Here is a 22,067-nt window from a genome sequence, read left to right as displayed (position 1 = left end):
ATGTTTTCAGTGGAACAGTTGGCAGACATTTTATTGATTTTTCTTTGTTTTGTGAATGCTGGAAAAATTTCCATTAAATATACACGCTGCTCATGTGATGAAGCCAAATTGCTTTTTCAAACTTTTCTTTCTTCAAGTGAGCTAACGCGGTAATAAGTTAGCAATCTAATTTAATCAAGAAGACTTTTGTCTGGAATCAAGAGGCCATAGAGCACACCTTGATGCATCTCGAGTACTTCTGGGCTAATAAGAGCTAATTTTGTATTTTCAAGGTGCTGTACGCATGTTGACTAATTAATTTGCCCAACACCCCTTTGAAGTTGGTAATGTATTATCTCAGTTTTACAGATGTAGAAATTGGAGTGCAACTTCGCACAGAGCCACATACATTTGCCCGCTGTCACCTTCCTGATGCACGTGAAACTTCTGTTTCCTTCACCGGGGCTGAGCAACAGCAAAGAACGAGAAGGGAGGCTGCAGCAATAGGGTAGGATTAGCAGTGCTGAGCTGCTGGATCCCGCCTCTGTGATGAATTCCCTACACCACATCACCACATCGCCGGAGCCTGCCTCTAGTAGAGTTACTTTGGAACTGAAAATTGCTAGGACAGATACAGCAGCTTGTAGGCTTACGTGCGGACCTGTGGCAGACCATGTTTCTCAGCCCCATTCCTTCTATTTTCAGACCAGGTTTGCTTCTTGGTTAAAAAGAACTTTTGAAAAAGATAATTGACAGTGGATGAACAAACAGAAGTGCCATAATGGTGGTGAATGCTTGTTTTGTTTAATTGCGTGAAACAATGGAGTAAGAAAACTGTTTAATGTTTTTTTTTACGGGACACACAAAAGGGGATGCAGTGGGATAACTCTCTATCTCTCTCTCTTTACGCTGATTTAATAACCAACACATACAGATATGAAAGACTGTCATGCAATTTTGTCTTTATGCTTCCTGAGGTTTGATCAGTGATGCTACAGATTCAAAATACACAAGCATGCTTCTGAGATTAAATAAAAACCTTGTAGCGCAGTAGAAATATGTGTATTTGTAAGTACATAAGCAACAGGAAAGCTTCATGATAAAAATCACTGTGATGATATATAGTTTTGCCTTCTATCCTAATCACTTGTATTAAAATAAGAAATATTCTAACTAAAATAGAAGTAATTTTGGTTTGGGGGATGGGGACAAGGTAGATGGATAATACGCTAAAAAAAACCCCAAAGCCGCTTCACACACATCCTGACACTACCAACAAATGCAAGATATTTAAACCCACAATGCATTATGGTAAGGAAACTGCATGACAAACTGACGGGGAGGAAACCCACATGGCAGTTCCCAATGCCAATGGCACAGGTGTGAGTCCAGTCATAGCTCTGTACTGACTCTTCTGTGCTGGACTCTGGCACAGTCACAGGCACCCACTAGCTCCTCATCCAGAAATAAGCTGTCCTACAGGGTGTCAATCAGTTCCTTTACTGCGTTGCCGAGATGATCAGTATGCTGCCTTGGTCCTCTGAACAACACCATCCATACCTTCTGAAAATATTTTATCATTTACAGGCAGCAAAAGGGTTATGCTGAACAAAATGTTTCCATAAATAGATAACAAGAATAATGAGAGGACAAGAACCGCTAGGCTCTAATGCATCTGACACTTCGAAGGAGAGACTGGCAATGCTCGCTGGCAAATGTAAGCCAGAGACGAGAGCTTTGTCTTGTAAAATTATTCACTGGACTGTGCATTGTTGGTGGTATTTAATTGTCCTGTTCATGTTGGAGTGAAAGAAACCATGCAGCAAATAAAAGGCCTCTATTTGGAGTGTTGTCCTGAAATCTTTGTTGCCCATAACTTGCTCTGTGTGTGTATGCACAGTTCAGAAAGTTGACTACAGTTCTCCACTGACAGCCACACTACTGCTACTTTCATAAAATGTCATAGAGTTAAACCAATTTTCTCTGTCTGTAAAACATACTTCAGTCTCAGACTAAGTTCTCTGCTTTCTGACTGTCAAGGCAAGAAGAGAAGCCAGACTTGGCCTGGAATAAGTTTTCAAAGAAATAAACCCTTAAGACTATTTTATGAAAGATTATTTTGGTTCCAGCCTTTTCTGTCGCTGTCTCCACGCCAGGCTATGGCTTTCCTCGCTAGGCAAAGGAGATGATGATGTGAAGAGTTAATTGAAGTGATTTGTTAATCACGCAGCCTGAAAACTGGGCTTCTGTTACACATATGCAGATGCCAGGCTCCCTGGCGGGAGTAACAAGGTTTATTAAGTTAAACAGAAACGTCTTCTGCCAGTCTTCACAGGGCCCTTGCCCAGGACTTCTGCCTAGGTGTACTTCATGAGATATGCCTCAGCTGTCCCAAACAAAGCTTCTGTCAAAGTTGAAATACAAGAATGAAGCCTGAGTATGTGCTGGAGACGAGCTTCCAGAAACTTGGGTGAGATACAGATTTGGGACAGTATCTGGGTCTGACAAGGGTGGTAGCATTAGAAATGCAGTAATGTAGGTCAATCAATTTAGTGGGTTTGGTGTGACTAGCTGGTACAAAGATGTAAAGCCAAGGCAGACAACAAAAGACTCTAGGAAAGAAGAAAGAGCAGCCGTCAAGCACTCCTGCAAAGTCCCATCGTGGTGTCTTACAGAGATTTGGGGAACCACTGCTACCCAGAAGATAGTAGAGCCTGGGAGTACTTGAATTCATGCAGGCCAAGTGCACAAGTGGTGCTACTGGCTTTGTGTGACTTGCAATTAAGTTGCACAGATGAGGATGTGGGGTTTTCATTGCAAGATTAATGACACTGAACGCTGATGCTTAACTTGCAAAGAACAGATGGATTTTAGGTTGGAAGGGAGCTCTGGAGGTGATCTGGCCCAATGCTCTTCTCAAAGCAGATTCAACTGTTCAGTTAGATCCAACTTCAAGATTGCTTTGGCTCAGGTCTGTGAACCAGTGGGGACTTTTGCCGGATGACAACAGAAATGAACCATTGGCACTGGCAAGCATCCAGAAAGTCAGAAAGAGAGCAGTACATTCCCTCATGTTAGACTTGGAGCAACACTCTGGAGTCCAGATCTGAGCAGACTCATCACCAGCAAGGATATTTGCTGTAGGAAGTCACGGTATGCCAACATGCAGCGGATGAAGCAACCAAAAGCTCCCCAGACTACAAATCAAGTCCTCAGAGACAATATCGCAAGGATTTAAATGATGCTGAGGAGGCAAATGGACACGTTTCCTACCGTAACACATACAAACCATGGCTGAAGTGACCTGGCCAAGACAGGAGACTGTACTGGGCATGGGGTTAGGGAACAGAGAAGAATAGTCGTAAATCTATTACAAAAATGGAATTTTCTTCTTTTGCTTTTCTTGAGGGAAAAGGGTTCAGAAGTAAATAGGAAATTATTCAGGATGTACATTCATCTGACTGGTGAGCAGAATACATAAACACCGAAGACTAGCGTTAAACAGCATGAGAAATTGAGCAAGTCAATAATGAAACAAAAAATGACCAAGCTAACGAACGACGAAGGGCCTTCACAGGAGAGAGAATGTGTCCTGATTATTGATTTTGAAACTGCAGGTAGTGGTTGGAGGCTGGGAAGAGGTGGACAGTGGAAATGCCAGATATGAATTTGTGATGTGGGAAATCGGTTAGAATAATAATGTTGCTGTGCACTTACTAAGATGCTCAGCTGCAAGCAGCATACTGCTGTGATGTCATAAACTTCACTGCATTTCAATAAGGCGTCGTTGTCACCATTTTTTGAGTGAATTCACTGAGGCAACAGAAAGCAAATACAATTTAATTTTGGGTTCACATGTTGGATCAATTTAAAGAAATTTCCTGAAGTGCTGCGTAACCATCTACCCATTACAAACTATGTCCTCTGCCAGTGTCTCAGATCAGGCAGTCAAGTCTTTAGTATAGAACAGAATATGATACAATAGAACAGAACAGAATAGACTAGACTATTTCAGTTAGAAAGGACCTACAAAGATCATCTAGTCCAACTGCCTGACCAATTCAGGGCTCACAAAGAGTTAAAGCATGTTGTTAAGGGCATTGTCTAAATGCCTCTTAAAACACTGATAGGCATGGGGCATCAATGGCCTCTCTAGGAAGCCTGTTTCAGTGTTTGACCACCCTCTCAGTAAATAAATGCTTCCTAATGTCCAGTCTGAGCCTCCCCTGATGCAGGTTTGAACTATTCCCATGCGTCCTATCACTGGATACCAGGGAGAAGAGATCAGCACTCCCCTCTCCACTTTCCCTCCTCAGGAAGCTGTGGGGAGCAATGAGGTCACCCCTCAGCCTTCTTTTCTCCGAACTAGACAAGCCCAAAGTCCTTAGCCATTCCTCATAAGACACGCCTTCTAGCCCTTTCACCAGCTTTGTTGCCCTCCTTTGGATGCATTCAAGGACCTTCACAACCTTCTTTAATTGTGGGGCCCAGAACTGCACGCAGCACTCAAGGTGAGGCCACACCAGTGCTGAATACAGTGGGATAATCACCTCTCTGGCTGGCTATGCGGTGTTTGATGCACCCCAGGATGAGGGCTCCCCTCTTCGCTGCCAGGGCACACTGCTGGCTCCTATTGAGCCTTCTGTCAACCAGCACCCCCAGATCCCTTTCTGCAGGGCTGCTCTCCAGCCATTCCTCTCCCAGACTATACCTTTGCCCAGCATTACTCCTTCTTAGGTGCAGAATCCAACATTTCGACCTGTTAAATGTCATCCCATTAATCACAGCCCAATGCTCTAATCTTGGCCAGAGAGATGAAACATTGCAATGACTGCAAACTGAGAACATCCCTATTTATGTAGGCTCCTAACACTCAAACCATTCCTGTCTTCATACAAAATTCTTCACATGAAGAAGTCTGATGCAGACTTGGCAGCAGATATAGTATAGAAAACAAACTCTGAAATTGGAGGCAAAACACAAGCCACGGTTACATGCTTGTAACTGTCTGTGCTGTTTTTTAAGCACAGAGAAGAGGTTGTTGGAGTCACCTGTCCCTCAGAAGGTGACCTTCCCAGCTAGTTGACGTTGTTACAGGGAGTGCCTTTAAAACTCAAATTCGTGTTGGCAGGCCTCAAGCAGCTGCGGCCAGCTAGGGGAGCTGTGAGAAGTTTTCTTTCACAGCTCTGCAAGAGACAACCAAGAACTCTGGGCATTCCTGGGGGAGGTCAGCAGGTGGAGGAGCTGGTTGTGTAGGTGGGGAGCTTGCTTTATACTCACCAACCTGGCAAAAGACAAATAAAAGCCTCAGGAAATCCCAGCAGTTTATGCAGCTCCAGTGATTGCAAGGAGCCACTCACGAGGCTCAGCAACTTTTGGTGACCCACCTGGGCTGGCACAGGTGAACGTGGTCAAGCCAGGGAGCCCAGCAGCAGGAGTACAGTTGAACTCTGCAATCTCTCTCCCAAGACAGACACAGCACTGCCAGAGACACATGAGTCATAGCGGCCTCCAAAAGGGAAAAGGTGAGCTGAAGGGAGGGTAGCATGTTTATACCTTCGGATCATAGGCATGTTGGGATTAGTCTCTGCTCTAGTGCTCTGTTAAAGGAGCTGCTTTTATCGGAGCACTTGGAAAGTCTTCTGTAGTCAATACAGTCTCCAGCATGATCTTACTGCCTTTCTTACTTGAGCGTATCAATACAGTGCTAGCTCCATCCTGAAAGTTCTCTTCTGAGAATAATTGTGCACTATATTTTAAAAAGCAGGTCCCATGTCCAAGTCCATTAGGTATCTCTGAAAACCACAGATGGTGTTTCTATATCCTAAAAATTGTACAATACGTATAAAAAAAGTATTTCCATAGTGGTGTGCAGCTGGTATAATGGATATTATATCTAATACAGCAAAAGCTCAATACCTTCATTTAACGAAAGACAGAAAACTAGGTAACGTACAGATTTCTAGAAGCAGAAAGAAATGTGTTTCTTGCCCACATGAAGAGTGTTCAGCACAGTTATATACAAATGGTTAGGATAATTTGTCAATGTGGAAGTTCAACATTGTACTCACATTAGTTTTAATAAAAATGTTCCTACATACAGTAGGCATAGAAATAAAAACACAGGCATTTGTGTACTCACTGGGAACAAATACCGTTTCTTTTCTATCAGGAAGGCATGAAGAAAAATAAGAGAAACAAACGCTTTTTTAGTCTTTGCAGAAGAAGTGTTTCATTGGAATTTCCCATCTGTTGCAAGGTGGTGTGCTGGTTCACTAGCAACAAAAGCATGCACACACTTCTTGAAATAAATCCACAGTCATCAGGCCTGTTCCTTCCCTCATAACAGGCAAGTTCCAGGTTTTAATCAACTTTGGAATAAGTGCACTCATGAAAGATCATCACAGGGATTTTGATCACAAGCTAGTGATGAGCCTACAGAAAGCTGTAAATATGGTGTTAGGTTTTAAAAAGTTCTGTTTGTCATTGCTAATTTGCTGCATTTCCATTGTTGTATTTCTCTCTTCCGCACATTCATCAAAGACGGCTGCATTTGCCCAAATGTTTTAATTTGAAAATGGTTGTGCTAGTGCATGTTGAATGCTCACAAACTGTCTACTTTTCTGGAGACTGCTTTGTGTCTGTGCCATGTCCTTCTGGCTTCCAAATTTTGCTTAGTTCCTGCTTACTGGCTTACTGTCTTAATGTTTTACTGTGTTTGCAGTCATGAGGCAGATGACAACTAAAGTTGTCAGGACAGTGCGGATTATCATACATTTCAAAAATATTTTAATTAATTGTTCCCCCCTCCCGTCCATTTTCTGTTATTGAAATACAGGTTTTTCCCTGGCCTTATGAAACATCTTTGATAGACACACAAGTTGCCCACACTCCCTTTCCTGTGCTGCTCACCTGCGGGAGCAGCTCTGCGCTGGTGGTCTGACGGCTGGACCGGGAGCAGGTGGGTCACGCTCTGAAGGTCTGTCAATGAAAGCTTCGCGAGATGGCTCTTCTTCATCTGACTGCCCCAGAAGTTCTGTTAAGATGAATCAAGATATGATACTAGGCTTACTTAATTCAAAAGTACCAATCAAGTTGCCAGCTGTTCACCTTAGATGTCAATAAGAACAAGGGTATCCTCTCATCATGGATTAAATCAAATGGAAAACCATATGCTTATACAGCTTTCACCCTTGCTTTTCCCCTTGAAAAGAAGGCCAAGTAGCTAACGACCAGCAACAATGACATGTCCAAGAGTTTTTGGAAGGGAGTGAGTGAGCGTGTGTTGGCTTTAGCTAGCAAGGAGGAAATGTCTTCTCTCAATTGTCAACTACAGAAGGACTAGTTCACTGCCAAAGGCAGCGTGTGAGTATTTCACTGTTGCCATACGGATCAATGTCTTATCAGTTGGACCATTACCCCACAAGGGTATGTGTAACTCCTTCCTTTAACAATAAAAACTTTTCTTAGCTTTGTTTCAAACTATTTTCATTCACAATCAAGACCTGAAGTCCTCAAGTAGGTGAAAGAGACGCCTCCAATTACCAATTTCCAGTCTGAGCCCTTTGGGGAAGGAAATTGTTTGAAAATACCTGAACCACTTAAAAATATAGATGAGGAATTGCATATTCTAGGTGTGAGACTTAAAATCATAGAATTGCAGAATGGTAGGGGTTGGAAGGGACCTCTGTGGGTCATCTAGTCCAACCCCCCTGCTGAAGCAGGGTCGCCTACAGCAGGCTGCACAGGACCTTGTCCAGGCGGGTCTTGAATATCTCCAGAGAAGGAGACATAAATAAATAAAAAAATAATAAAAAAAAATTAATCAAACCCCAGGCTAGCAAAGTTTGGATTAAGGAAAAAAAATCCTGTTACAGATAAAGACTTTAAAAGATTTTTCTCAAAATCGTAAGACCCTTTTGCGTCTTTTCTTTTTTAATCCTGTTTTTTTTTCTCCCCTTGTTCTCTGCCTTCCCAGATCCTGTATAAGCTAATCTGCATGATACCCCTGGCAACACCATGGGCAGTGTGAACAACATAATGCTCTTGCGAGTGCTGCCATACTGCTAGTTTACATTTTGGCCGGAGACCCAGAATGCTCACTGGCTTAGGAGGGCAAATCTACCTGTAAGCGTTTTTGAATCTCCAAGTCCTAAAAAGCTAACGTTGTAAGATTGCTGCAGACTATTACTGCTGTTCATGTTGCCTAAATATTATTAGCATCTGCAGTGTGAGAGAAGGTGAAGTGTGGCAACTGATTTGGCTTTCTCAGGTAACTGATATTCTCCACCTGTGCTGCTGTTTCCCACAGGCGGAGGATCACTGAAAACAACCAACTCGGTCAGGGGCAACACACCTCCAAGCATGCACACCATGCTGCAATAAATAAAGGAGATAAAGTGGCCCTGGTGCAACTTCTCCTCTACCTTGAATAAAAATTCCAAAAGAGAACAACAGGAGGGGAGAAAAAAGGTGCACAAGCAATGTTCTATGTCTAGAAAACTCAATTCAAGGGCAGGTAAAGTAGGTTTCTCTGGAGATCTCTTCTTGGAGCCTGTTGCAGAGTGAGCAGCAAAGAGGAGGAGAGGAGCAATACAGAGAACTTAAAAAGGCACAGGAGAAACTGCTTTTGATATGCGTGGAGATATGCCTTCTGGGAAAGGGCTTAAACAAAATTCCTGTTGATGTGTGTGTAGGCAAAATCCACCACAGCTCTCGTGGGACAAACTTTGATAGCCTCTGCCTGGCAACGCAGCTCTCACTACCATGCTTCCACCTGTGAACTGAGTCTTTGGTCCTGAAGAGCCTCCCTCTTCACTTGTCCTTAGCTTTTAAGAAGGGAAATGTTAAAGCTTTTAGCTTGCTACATGTCAAACCTAAGACGTACAGTGTGAGTCAAGTTGGTGTAATTAATCTTTTTATTCTCTTTTCTTTTCACCTACTCAGTAATGTCTAAGGCCTACATAACGGATCCCTTAAAGTCACAAACTTTCAACAATATACAATGTCCATGGCTTCTCCTTAGACATCACTCCTGAGGCTGATGCAGCTCCAAGGAGCAGTGTCATTTCGGCATTTCAGAAGGTAAAACTGTGAGAGATGCTGAGAGAAAGGCAACAAAATAGGTTTGGGTCAGCTTTGTCTTGATCTCTTTCCACCATACTATTAAGCTGCATTTTCTCCTACCTGCTGAGAACCAGATCTGAATAAATCACAGCCCTCTCATGTCAGTCACTTCAGGGTAACTCACACACGTGCTCTGCGTGGGACCTTAGCAGTTTTATAATGTGGAGTGGGCTGCAATTTGGAGGCATCCAGTCCTTGTGTGGCGTATTTCTAAAATATGAATGCTATGAGCAATTATAACCACGGCCACTGTCTTTGGTATTTTGCGCTGTGGATACAGCACAGTTACACCTTGTTAAATAATGCTACCGGATCCATAGGAACCTCATGGAAAACAGAGCACTCTGTCATATGCAAGCACAACTGTAGCCAAAATTGGGAGATGAGGGGGGTTCTTATCCATGGGAGTGAAATAGATTTCTTTGCACTTTCATATCTAAATTAAATATCTGAAACTGACCTCAAGTTATGAGGATTGAGCCTATTCTAGTCAGCGTATACAGCTGTGGTCTTGCAGTAGAACATTAGATTGGATCAGATGTCAGGAGTGGTTCAAAGCCAAAACCCATCTGATATGAGCTCTAGCATAAAGAAATAAACATTTTTGTTGTGGGACATTGGACTGTGTTCCCTGTGAGAAGTGCTACAGTAGGAAAAACAAATGCACAAGGAACACTGTTTAAACAACACTGTCGTTCCCAAACCAGAGGCAACATATCCCACATTTAATTAAAAAAGGAAGAATTTTGTCAACATCGCCATAGAGCTGGGAGAGGGTGGTGGTCCTCACATCTAGATGAGGGCTCAGGCTAGGGTTTGGTGGTTGATAAAGACTTGTGCTTGTGCTAGTGTTGGAAGTATCATAAGGTATACCTAAGATTCTGTATTCAAGTAATCTAGGATCTTCCTTTGGCTTGCACAATAAACTCTTGCTGTTTTCAATTCTGACCTAATATTTGCTTATCATGTTAGGATCTAAGGATGTGAATCTGAATTAAAATTGTAAAAATTTGGGAGTTGGTATTGTGGCTAACATTGTTGTTTCATCATCAAAGTTATTTATCAGATGCAATAATATGAATCATATTGTGCTAAAAATCTATCTACAAAATTCCATTTGTCTTGATCAATATTAGGATAATGTTATATGCACACATACGCACACAGCACAATTCTTCCAAAATTCGCTGATAGCTGCTACTGCCACATCTAGTGCCCATCTGAAACAGCAAAATACGTTTCTTTACAAGTCCACTACAAGTTTTCCTACGCTTTAATGAGCAGGATGCTCTCTGAACACTATGTGTAGGTGATGAGATCGCATGCCTTCCCTGCTCAGACGTGTCATTATTTAACCGTATCTATTCTCTTTTGGATTTGTGTGTGCAAATCAGAAGCTGTTTCCATTCTCCAGTATCCTCCACTGGACTTTCAGGGATAAAAATGCATTTTAAAACAGGCAATCCCATGGTAAAATTAAAATCTTCTTTTAATATTGTTTGCAAAATTGTCAGCTCCACTTAACAGAAGCCATTAAACTATGTACGAAGTAGCAGCTGCTTTTGTAAAAATATAGCCTTTTTTTGGCATGAAAAATAAACTATTCGATAAGCGAGAGATAAGCCATTTGACTTCTTCTTTGTGTGCCTGGCATGGTACGCAGAGCCAATTCTGTACAATCTGATGTTTACAGAGCAATCATAATGTACGACCTCCTTAGGCAACAGGGACACAAGAAGCCTTTAAAACGCTGAAGCAAGCATTTAATCAGAACTCTTCATGCTGATCTTTGAAAAATTCAATAAGTTCAAAAAATGTAACTCCTTCTAAAGATAAAATATCAGGTTTTTGCTTCAGGAGTTGCAAATATATCTCAATGAACTCCCAGTGAATTACACAGACTTCAGACATATGGCTCTTTTTTTAAAAAAAGAAGTAAATAGTAGAGTTAGAAGTAAATAGTAGAGTTTTTCTGAAAGAAACAAATCAAGGGTCTGAAGAAATGCAAATGGTTAAGCAAAGCGAGTGCTGTAAAATAATATAGTTTAGAAATAACCCAAACAATCACATTTCTTTAGGCATTTAAACGAATTCTCTTTTTTTTACCTGAATAGCTATTTCCATGTCAGTAAGTTCATATCTCCTTGTATTATGCATTTTCTTTTTTTTTTACTAATTTATTTTTTTATTTTGACTTGTTGAAATCAAGCTCTCATGCTTTTATGAGCTTCCTATTTTATTTTTTTTTTAAGGCAAATAACTGCTGCAGGAGACGTGATATTGAGCATGATCTCATGCATTATCAAGTTGCTGCACCTTTATCCAAGGTTTAATCAAACTACATGAAGGTACTTCTAAAGCCACTGAGGAAAATGCTTTTGGTATCGAAGTTAGTGGGAACTTCCACTGCTGACTTGAGTGTGGTCAGCTCTTTTTTCTGGCTACGATTGTTTTCCTGAAAATGTTTTTCTAAATTAACAGATTCTAATAAAATTGTTTCAACAAATTCCTGCAAGGAAACCACACAGCTTTATTTGTGTGTGTGTGTAAAAATATAACTCTAAACTCTGTTTCTTTTGGTCTAGGTTTCCACAGCTCCTAAATTTTAGATTGGTTTTGTGTTGTTTTGTTAATTTCCAGTGCTAACGTGTTTTTGTTTGACAAATAAAAATTGTCAAAATATTGGTTTTACTGTACTTTTAAAACTCATTGAGAACAGCTGTTACTGCTGAGAGAGCTGAAAAAGGTATATTAAATCAGAATATCTCCCATTTGTGTTGTAATTTAACAATTTGATGCCTGAGAAGATAAGCCACTTCAATCACTATTAAATAGAAGCAACCCTTAATGGTAGCACAACATCTCATTATTTCACTAGTTGGATATTAGGCATATTAGTAGCAGCAAAACTGTTTCAGTAGGTGTGCCAGGAAATTTAAGAATTAAAATAAAAGTTATGCAATAAAACTAAAAAAGTAGTTAACATTTATAAGCAACAACTTTTTTTTTTTTTGTAGCGCAGACAGTTGTATTTCCCTCAGCAGTCTTCTGCAGCTTGCAGTGAAACCTGGCTTTAAAACCTTCTGCAAATGGAAATGCCAAGTCTTTACTAGCTCTGTCTGAGATTTCAATCTCTACTACTCATTTGCTCTGCTAAAATCATACACAAAATTAAGTTAACCACTATATAGACTGAACAGTTCATTTTATATCTCCTTGGAGCCTAAGTAATGAGGTTCCTTAGGAACTGCCCTAGCAGTGCCAATATTCTTTAATTTAAAAAAAAAAAGGCGTGTCTTACAGAGTGATCCAGATGAGGTAGTACCAAGCTCTGATGGGTCGCCAGCTGAGAGAGACTGAATAACCAAGCATTTGCTTCATTTCCAGGCCCTTTCACTTCAAAGGCTTGACTAGTGTCCCAGCAACAGAGATCTTGCACCTCTAGATTTTATCGGGTTTCCCAAACCATGTGAAGTTAGCCTCGTAATCTTGGCAGCGGGCAAGTGGCTCTCCTCTCAGCTCCTGATGCGTGTTAACAAGCTGGAGCGCCAAGACACAAGATGAGCAACCTAAGGCTGCTATTGCTCAGTAATTACAGCAGGCACAGGAGGGAGGACACTCCTGCTGACTAGGCATTTTCTTTGTTTGGTAAGTGGTACTTTAGACCAGCACTTTTTTTTTCCCCCCAATTTTAAGTGACTATCTAGAAATACCTGTTCTAAAGGAAAGCTGGGCAAAAGCTGCTGGTGAGCACGTAAGTTCCCATTGTTTGGGGTGAAGGCTGCAGCGGTGGAAATGTGGGTGCATGCTCCAGAGCATCTCAGCGAAAGCATTCAGGGAAGAACTGATTATTCTTAAGTGATGCTCTAGAGACTCCACAGAGACAAAAGCGCCTCCGGCATTGCAAGCCCCAACCCACAACGGGCAAAGCAGGCGCTGCCGAACTTGCGTGTTCCTTCAGCTGCTCTTCGTGACGCCCGTGTACGGGGCACACCCTCTGCTTGGCACTTTCAGCCCAAGGACCGAGCCTCTCCACTCCTGGCTTCTGCCCTCCAGGCATCCAGAGCAGGGAGATGTGCCGGCCAGACTGGAGGCAGGTACGCTCAGGGGAGAAGAAAATCATTTCAGGGGGTTAATTGAAAGAGAAATACATCTGCAAACACAAAATGCAGAATGGAAACCTGCAAATAAATGCTGCCAGCTGGAAGCTGGCCAAACTGATAAAGCAGAAACGAAATTGAGGGTTAAATGTTTTGGATGCTGAAGGCTTGGAGTTCAAAGAGGAGCTCAAGGAAATTCCCAGCTACCAAGTCCATATAAAGAGGCTCTAGGCAAACACAAGCCTTCTGCAGGACAGCTTTATCACAAACAAAGTTTCCACAAGGGAAGGGCTTGGACAAATGTTTAAGGGATATCTTTTAGCACCTGGGAGCTCTTGTCCAGGGGAAGACGATGCCCAAAGGTGAGCTACAGCTGAGGGGCAGAAGGAATGATTTCCACAGGGAAATGGAAAAGTGTATCTGCCCACATTGGGTCAGAAGGACAATGTGTACCTGTGCATATATTTTCATTGCTTGGTAGAAAGAGGCAAAAGGAGGCTGCTTCTCCAGGCCAGGAGGTGAGGGAAACCAGGGTAAGGCTGGAGGACACTCTGCCTTCCCTTGAGAATCGGCTTCTGTCCACATCAGGAGGCAGGTACTACACCGGATGGCAATACAGTTTTCACCAGGTATATAAGGACCGAGGGACTGCAACTGGAAACTCCTGCCTAAATCCCAGGGAGAAAACACCACTAGAAGGATGCTTCCTTTTCCAAATAAAATCTCTTTTTCGGGTCTGCATGGGCTACTGTTTTCTACCCGGAGGATTGGGGGTAGGAAAGCTGCCTCTTTCAACTGGACCAGGAAGCTGTACTCAAAAGAGAAGATGGGACAACGGTGATGTGTCTCTCCTATATAACACTCTCCGTGCCAGGCCCTTCTGGTGGTTTCGAGACAAGCACCTTGCATTTCCATCCCTGACCCTCCCCTAGAGGCTATACAACAAGATCACCCTGGTCTTTAGACAGTCTTTTTTTAATCAGCTGAGGTCATGTTACAGTGGGGTATGAGAGTGGCACAAGGACAGCAAGGTGAGCAAGTCTTAGTCGTAGTATCAACACTTTTAGAGCAGGTGCATAACTATGCCATAGCGCTGGAGCAAGGCAAGAGTTCAAGAGTTAGCTAGCTGTATCTCTCGAAAAGGAATTGCCTCAGACCAGTTAATTTGTCAAGATAACGAATTGCAGCAATTCTGCTCATTTGGAGCTGGGCCACTAACACCAATCTGAACTGTATTTAAACTCTTGATGACAGAGACTGAAAAAGATATTGCAATACTGGAGGTACAGGTTCCTAAAGCAAAACTGCATGTACAGCTGGAGCTCAGAGGCAGCAAGGGCATGCAAGTACACATCCTGCATATCCCTCAGATATGAAGAAATTCCCTGGGGCACCGACTCTGGTGTCTGGGCAGGCAGAGTTCATCTTGAATCTCTGGGAGTGACTGAGGTCCAAAAAGGATAATACAGTACCCATCAAGTCTCAATTTCTGCAATATGAGATAAGACAAGCAGGATTTTTACCTCCTCCCTTCCAAAAAATAAACAGACCCCAAAAGTACTGATTTGAAGTTATTGAAGGCTTTCTGGTAGCTGCAAGAAAAACCCCTCCATGGGCCTGATGTGATTCCCATGGCACTGTATTCTCCCAAGCCCCAGGTTGCTACTGTATTTTTCTCTTCCATGCAGCAGTAGACACAAACAAGATTGGAGGAGAGGAAAAACAGAACACCTCAGTTAAAATACAGGCTTAGCCCAATAACTGTCCTCTGTTTCTGCTGAAAGTGAAGTAGACAGCATCAGTTAAAATGAAATGACGTACGTTCTTGTGCTAGACCTTCTCCTCTGTCTGCCGCGTGTTCCTTCCCCCACAAGAGAAACACAGACCAAAGTAAATCCCATACATTGGCTCATTGGAATCGAAAAGAATTTGGGATGAGCAATACCGTCCCTGAAGGACACTCCAGACGTGCTTAAATTGGGGAGCGGGACCAACTTTCCCTGGGTTTCGCTGGGGTGCTCCTCCAAAGAAGCCAGGATAAAGCCTCTGCTGCTACTGGCATCTCCTACAAGTAGAGGAGGACACACTGAAGTCTCTTCCATTTGTGCTCCAGCAGTGCTTTTTGGTGTTAGAAAAAGCAGGAATGTTTTCAGAAATGATTTCATGCTGTTAGGTTAAGCAGAAACAATGTGAGGTAAAGACAGAGAAGTATGCAAGACCTTTGACAACAACAACCTGACTCTCGCCTTGCATTGGCACACCCTCTCTGGGAAAAGGATACACTGAAAACAAAATCGGTTGTTGATGACTGTGCAACTATGTCAGTGCCTTAAAAAGAATCAACATGAGGAATTAGCCAGACAGCTTGTTTCAGAATATTCCTCCTGAACCATCTACTTAGGAATGAAATTACTTTCTTTCTCCTGTTATTCAGAATAATCTTTCTCTACCTGTAAATCCACTTAATTTAGAAAAGCAAAGTGGCTTTTATTTTGGAATAAGTGCATCCACAGGCAGAGTTATTTCAAATTAGCTAATCTGGTCATTGCCACATGTAAACCAGCCCTTATAAATTGATGGGGATGGTAAAGAACTCATGAAGGTATGGCCCAGGACTTCTTACTCAATTTGCAAGCACTTACTTAGACCTATCTTCCTCAGGGCTAATATGGTGATCAACAGAGCTTACTGACAGCCATGCTCAATTTAAACAACATAGTAACATGTTTGAAAAAGAAATGAGCTTTTGAAAACTATCTCCTCCTCTTCTCCCCTCAAGTTCCAAGTCTATCTTGCTTGAGTCGATCTTCACTTTTAAATACCAGAGTCAAGTGGTAATCTAGGATTTAGCAGATCTCAGAAGTGTTGATTGCCCACGAGGTTTGGTCTAAGGCCAAAGCGTAACTTTATTTTGCTTGCAGCTAGTTTCCTGGCTTTGGCTGTAGTAGAAATGTCTTGCTGTGCGCAGATTGCAAAGAAAGGCTTAAATGTTAAGGTAAAAAATTATAGAAAGAACAGATCTTTGCAGGATGGGTTATGTCATTATGTGCAATATGGATGGTGCTTCTCTGTTTTTCTTCCCAAGACTTTTACACTGCTGGAGTGCTCCTGGGAAAGAATGGGCCACCTCAGACTGGAAATCTGGGCTGAGGTTGCTCTGACTGTGTTTGTGGTGGCTTAGTGCATGTGTCCACACAGCGTGGCAGCAGTAAGAACTATGTGGGAGATGCAAAGTGACCTAGATCAGCACCCCTAATTCCTGAAGCTGTGCTAGCTGCTCCGTCCTGTGCAAGTGTGATGTGAACCAAATACCAGTCATGTTAGAGACTGACCTTGTTTTCTTGGAGAAACCTGTGTAAAAATGGATATAACAACACTCTTGATACTTACCTCACAGGATGTTGTGAAGCTTAATTAAATGTGCGCAAAAGCATTTTGAGATCCTTAGATGAAAGATGTTTTTATAAATGCAAATTATAATAATTACCGCTAGTAACCACCATCAACTACTGAAACAATTAATTCAGGTTGCCACAGGCCATCACACCAACGTGTGCAAAGAGGCATCAGCCATTTAATGACATATATGTTGCGTGAGAACTCAAAGCCTTAAAAATGCTGTAAACAAAGAGGAAAAAACTAAGCACTCATGGCTTGTCCCTGACGCGTGCAGCTGGTGGAAGTTTCCTCTATTGCTTCCATCACCCCCGTGTTTGCATTGCGACTCATCCTCAGGGAGCCCACCTTCAAGATTGCATCGGCAGGACCATTTATGTCCCTACGATTTTTACATTTAACACTGTAAGGAAACTGAGAATGACTGCAAATAGCTTGGCTCACAGATTCAAGCAATACATAAATATAACTTCATTTTTTGTTAACTGTCCCTCTCACCTCCCAGCCCAGCCTGCTTGCAGCATCACAGAATAGACTTCAGCTACAGGGTATTATCCAGCTGACTTTCCAAGGGCGAAAACAAAAGCTAAGCAATCAAGATGTGTCTGGCCAAATACTTAAAGGCCCAGTGCACAAATTTAGTTGACAACTGAGTGAAATCTGAACCATTTTGCTCAGCCTTTCTTGTTGCTTCAAAACTGATTTGGGCTTAAATAGCTAAAACCTACAGGTGTTTAAATGCTCTCCCTTGTCAGCAGAACAGCCTCATCAGACATGGTCTGAGGATGTGGTCAGACTGGAAGAGATATCCAAAGACCCCACAGGTGAATCCCAAAGAGCAGGCTAGCCCACCTGTGCCCCTCAGGCTTATTTCGTTGCTCGCCCTTAAAGACTAGAATTCAGAAAAGTAGTAGTTACTAAGCATCCAACTTACCAAAGCAATTAGGCTAAATGCACTGCAGCTAGAAATTTAAGCAATGCACTGAATTTAATTTGAGAATCCATGGTCATAAGACTGAAACCTTTAACATTTAACCTAGCAGCAAATTAAATCAGCTTTCTGATCAAGTGAAAAATTCTATGCTATTGAAGTTTGAAAGTGTGAAGCACACACTTATTAAAAGGAGTTTTTTTCTATTTCTTTTAATGAAGAAAAACTTGGGAGCAGTGAGTTCCCTAATCCAAATAATGGAAAAATGGGAATACCATCACAAATTACAAAGCAGTATTGCTTTCTGACTTCTGCCAGCCTAATGTGCTCATAGTCAGTGGGTTTCATGGAAAAAAAATGTTACTCATGCTGGAAGGTTGTATAGAGTAAACCTACTCTGGTATCAACAAGCTTAATACCTGCAGTGTTTAACAGGAGCTAGCTTTCCATGCACGAAAATTGGAAATGCTTGTATGTTTTCTTCAGTCCCATTAAAAATACTGGCATTAAAAATACTGACTTTATATAATACCTTTTGTGCTTTAAGAATTAGGATACTAAGTTGGGAATTTCTTGGACAAGTTTTCAAAAAATGAGGGCCAGGCTTTCATGGGGTCTGTGTGTGTATGCATCCGCATAGAAAATTAGCAATGCTGGTGCAATGTACAGAAAACATCCTACACAGTAGGTACCAACACGTTATTTTAAACCTATAAATCATACAACTTTATTGTGGTGTGTATATATGCAAGTTGTGTGTTTGCACACACATGCACATAAATATACACACACAATATGCATACTGACATTCTGTTGCTAAGCTTTCTTAATGACACACAGTTCTCTGTTCTATGTCTCTTGGTTAAATTCTACAATATGAGATAAAACTTGGACGCATTTTCTAAATGCACCTCAAGGCACCAGAACATAAAAGAAGTTGGGGTATTAGAGCACATCTTGTTTTAACCATCTCCAGAGCACCCTGACAGACACTTTGCAATTTACAAGAAAGGTGTGGCTAATAAAGCCACTGAAGCAGATATAAGGGCAGGTCCTCCCTGATAGGCATTTATGGCCCATCACTCACCCGATCCAGTGCTTTGCTGCACAGACTTGCTGATAACCACCAGCGCATTCTGTGGTTCGGGTGCCCAAAGGCCTTAAAAGCTGATGTGACCATATCAGCATCTGAAAACCCCGACTGATGGGCTGACACTTTCCTTCCCACCCCTTACCATTAGAAGAGACTAATTTAGAGGAAAAACGTAAAGCTTTGGAAAAGGGAAACACGACACTTAGTACACCTTTTCGAAGGGGAAATGAGACCTTGTAGGAACAGCAGGTTTTCATTCTGAGGCTGTTCCTTCCCCTCCCTGGAAAGACCTTCATCTGACTGGTATCCCTCAACTACAGAGTGGCATGAATACCAGGGTGTGTTGTTTTTTTTTAAAACCTCATGGAGCTAGTTTACACTACACGCTGCCTTCTGCAAACACAAATATTTTCTCTCTGCCTATTTAAATAAACTCCGACAGCAGGAGCAGTGGCTGTGGATGCTGCTTGGGAAGCTCAGAGCCCTGGAGGGAGCTGTGGGCAGCTCCTGGAATTGCTTGTGCTTCTGAAGGTAACCAGGAGGAAAGTCCCATGGAAGCGATGCAAAGAGCTGGCACCTGATACTGGGAAAAAAAAAATCACCATGGCTCCTGCTGGAGTCCCCACCACCACTTCATTTCATTCCCTTTCTTGACCCTCTTCTCACTGGAGCAGACAACAGGAATTTGGAGATAAGATTCTCTCAGACAGATGCTCACCTTTTTAGAAAACAATTTTTTTTTTTTTTTTAGAAGAAGGTAATGAACCTAGACTGCATTCTCTGATATCTTTTGCATACAGCATTGCTTGTCAGCCACTCCTTTCATCACTTAAAAGTGCATTTTGTATCCATGGAAATCAATTCATGTTCAATACGGAAAATTTGTCCTTACAAAGCATCTTTCCACATTCCTGCATTGCCGCAGCTATGTTTTTCTTTCCTTAGTTGCCACCACCACTTCTTCTCACACAGACATGCATCACCCAGAGATGTTTACTACCTACATGGTTACTCCCGTGTCCTTGTAGTCCTTCCTTACAGCCTGACTCTGTTCCCTCTGCCTCTTCTCTGACTTCACATGGAAACTCCTGCTTGCACTTCATGTTTTGTGGGACATTTTTGGACTGTTTTAGGCTGCAGGTGGGAACTCCATCCACTGCAGGCAGAACGAATCAGTCAGAGTGAAACTGTCACCATGATCCTTTCTGATCTGTAAAGAGCGGCTTGAAGCAACACTCTCTCTACAAGAACGGTGCTCAGTTTAAAAAAGGCTTATAGATCTCTGCTGCTTTCAGGTCTATTCTACCAATCATTTTGCTTCAAAATCAGCAAATTACCTTTGGACTCATCTAAACTAACCCTGGGTGAGAGTGCCATGTAAGCATTTGTGCCTGGCCCCAGAGCCTCTACTTACGCCTACCCTGGGGCCCCGATGGAGCAGGGGGTACAGCCAGCTACAATGGCCAGTGCTGGGGGTTTCTCCAACTCCCAGCTGGCCTTTTCATCTGGTCCCTTTGTACCACAAACAAGAAGAACCTGGTCTGAAACCACATGTAAAAATAAGGAGCTCTTCAATGTATATTTCTGAAGTCAAAATAGATGGGTAGGACAGCAGGAACTTTCAAGCCCTCACCAGTACCAGTGTAAACAAAGGTTTAATCATTGCTATTTAAAACAGTACAAAGTGATAGAGAGTTAGGATACAAGTAAACTAAAGCATAGGAGACAGCTTTCTAGCAAACTGAGTAGCACAAGGAGTGGAAGAACATCATTGTGGCAACTCTTAATATGAAATGGTCAAGGATTACTTCACAATCTTCTATTAGCAGATGGCTGGAGACATTTAATCAAGCATCTTTTCTATTCCTAATGCCTATAATTATCTATTATAAAGACAAGGTCAAATTGGCACATGAGATTTTTCTTTCCCCACCCCTAACTGCAAGGGGGGCAGGGCTACCAGATTTGGGAAGCCTTTGCTCTCTCAGAGAACTGCAGCTATTCAGCTTGGAGAATTGTAGCAGAAATGGTACCTGAGGATCCTTGCCTTGGCTAGGATTACTCTGGGCTGTGCAGTGCATGCTCAGGACTAACCACTCCTGTGTCATGCAGTTACTAGAAAACTGGAAGTAGCTAAAAGAAAAGCCAGCACACTCAGATGCTTATCACAGCAGCATAAGGCTACTCAAGATTTAATCTATCAATATAAAAAAAAAATTTAAGTGATGCTCACAATCTCTTCCATCTCAAAGGAGAAAAGAGCAAGGCAAAGCTGAATCCAAATCATCGTTTTGCATAACAGATTCCCTGCTCCTGGTGAAGGCAAAACTGATTCAGCCATTATGTTGACCTGATCTAAATCTGATTAAAGTTAATGGTGGAAACATTTGCAGTTCCAAACATAAGGCAAAAACATGCTGTCCTACAAGTAATTGAGGTATTCTCAACACTAGAGGCAACTGGGGAATATTTTTAAAATTAATTTTCTTCTGAAAATATTTTTTTCCCAAAACTGACTTTTATTTTAAAGCTGTACTAACTTTCAAAACTCCCATGTAACCAAAAACTGTTTGCTACCTTGGCGATCTCATTTTGGGAAGTGCCTGAAACTTTGTTTAAAAACAATTGCAAACTCCTTAATATATGTCATGTTTTTACAGTTTCTTCATTATGCATACCACTGATACACCAAAATAAGGCACAAAAAGTTGCTTTAAAATGAGATTTGAAAGTTTTTAGATCCTTTTCTTTTGAATGAGTGGAACTTCTAGTTGTTTCTATAATACAGGATTTTAACCAACTTGTGCAGGACCCAGATCTATAAGCATCAACATCAGCAGGCATCAACTTATATGAGTAATTTAACATTTGCCTATGGGAAAAGCAGTTTACCTCCTGCAGACTGCAAATTACTAATAGTATTGACTGTATCTTTTGTCCCAAAATAGGGTGTCAAGATCAGTGTGTGCGGAAGCTCTTGTCTTGTAAATATTACACTTCTTTGACAACTACAGCACCGGGAACCTGAGACACACTGAATGAAATGCACACAGACTTATCTGTTAGTAAATAACTTCAATTAGGTGATGGAAAAACCTGAAATAAAATGTTTCCTGCTTTCTTCAACCTTATCCTTCCTCTCAGTTGCATACTGTATTTTCCCTGAGTCGAAAACGAGATGTTTAGGATGGGCTGGCATCCCTACATGCCCCGGAATTGCCTTTGTGTATCATGGTTGTTGTCACACTGACACCTAATGGCAGATATGAACCAGAGTATTGCAGCTGGTTTCCCAGGGGTGTGTTTTTACCCTATGTTATTAAAATTCCTTCAAATTATAGAAAATAAGCGAGCTTAGAAAATGGACTTCACCTGACTGTGTGGTTAACCTCTGGGAGGGCAGTGCTGGAAACGGGACACGGCAGGGAGAAACTGAGGGTGA

General features: G+C 42.0%; 1 protein-coding gene across 5 annotated transcripts in view; it reads right to left on the bottom strand.

Annotated features, from left to right (window-relative positions):
* Positions 1–22,067, bottom strand: part of WDPCP (WD repeat containing planar cell polarity effector) — a 155,868-nt gene that overhangs the window by 9,856 nt on the left and 123,945 nt on the right. For all 5 annotated transcript variants that reach the window (XM_075413344.1, XM_075413345.1, XM_075413343.1 and 2 more), the window contains one exon: positions 6,892–7,015. In XM_075413344.1, coding sequence (XP_075269459.1) covers positions 6,892–7,015 — 124 coding nt within the window. The remainder of the gene's footprint in view (positions 1–6,891; positions 7,016–22,067) is intronic.

This window comes from Opisthocomus hoazin, chromosome 2, assembly GCF_030867145.1.
Source record: "Opisthocomus hoazin isolate bOpiHoa1 chromosome 2, bOpiHoa1.hap1, whole genome shotgun sequence".
In the NCBI taxonomy this organism is placed as follows: Eukaryota; Metazoa; Chordata; class Aves; order Opisthocomiformes; family Opisthocomidae; genus Opisthocomus; species Opisthocomus hoazin.
The sequence above is the reverse complement of the archived record's forward strand: the minus strand, read 5'-3'. Positions and strand labels throughout refer to the sequence as shown.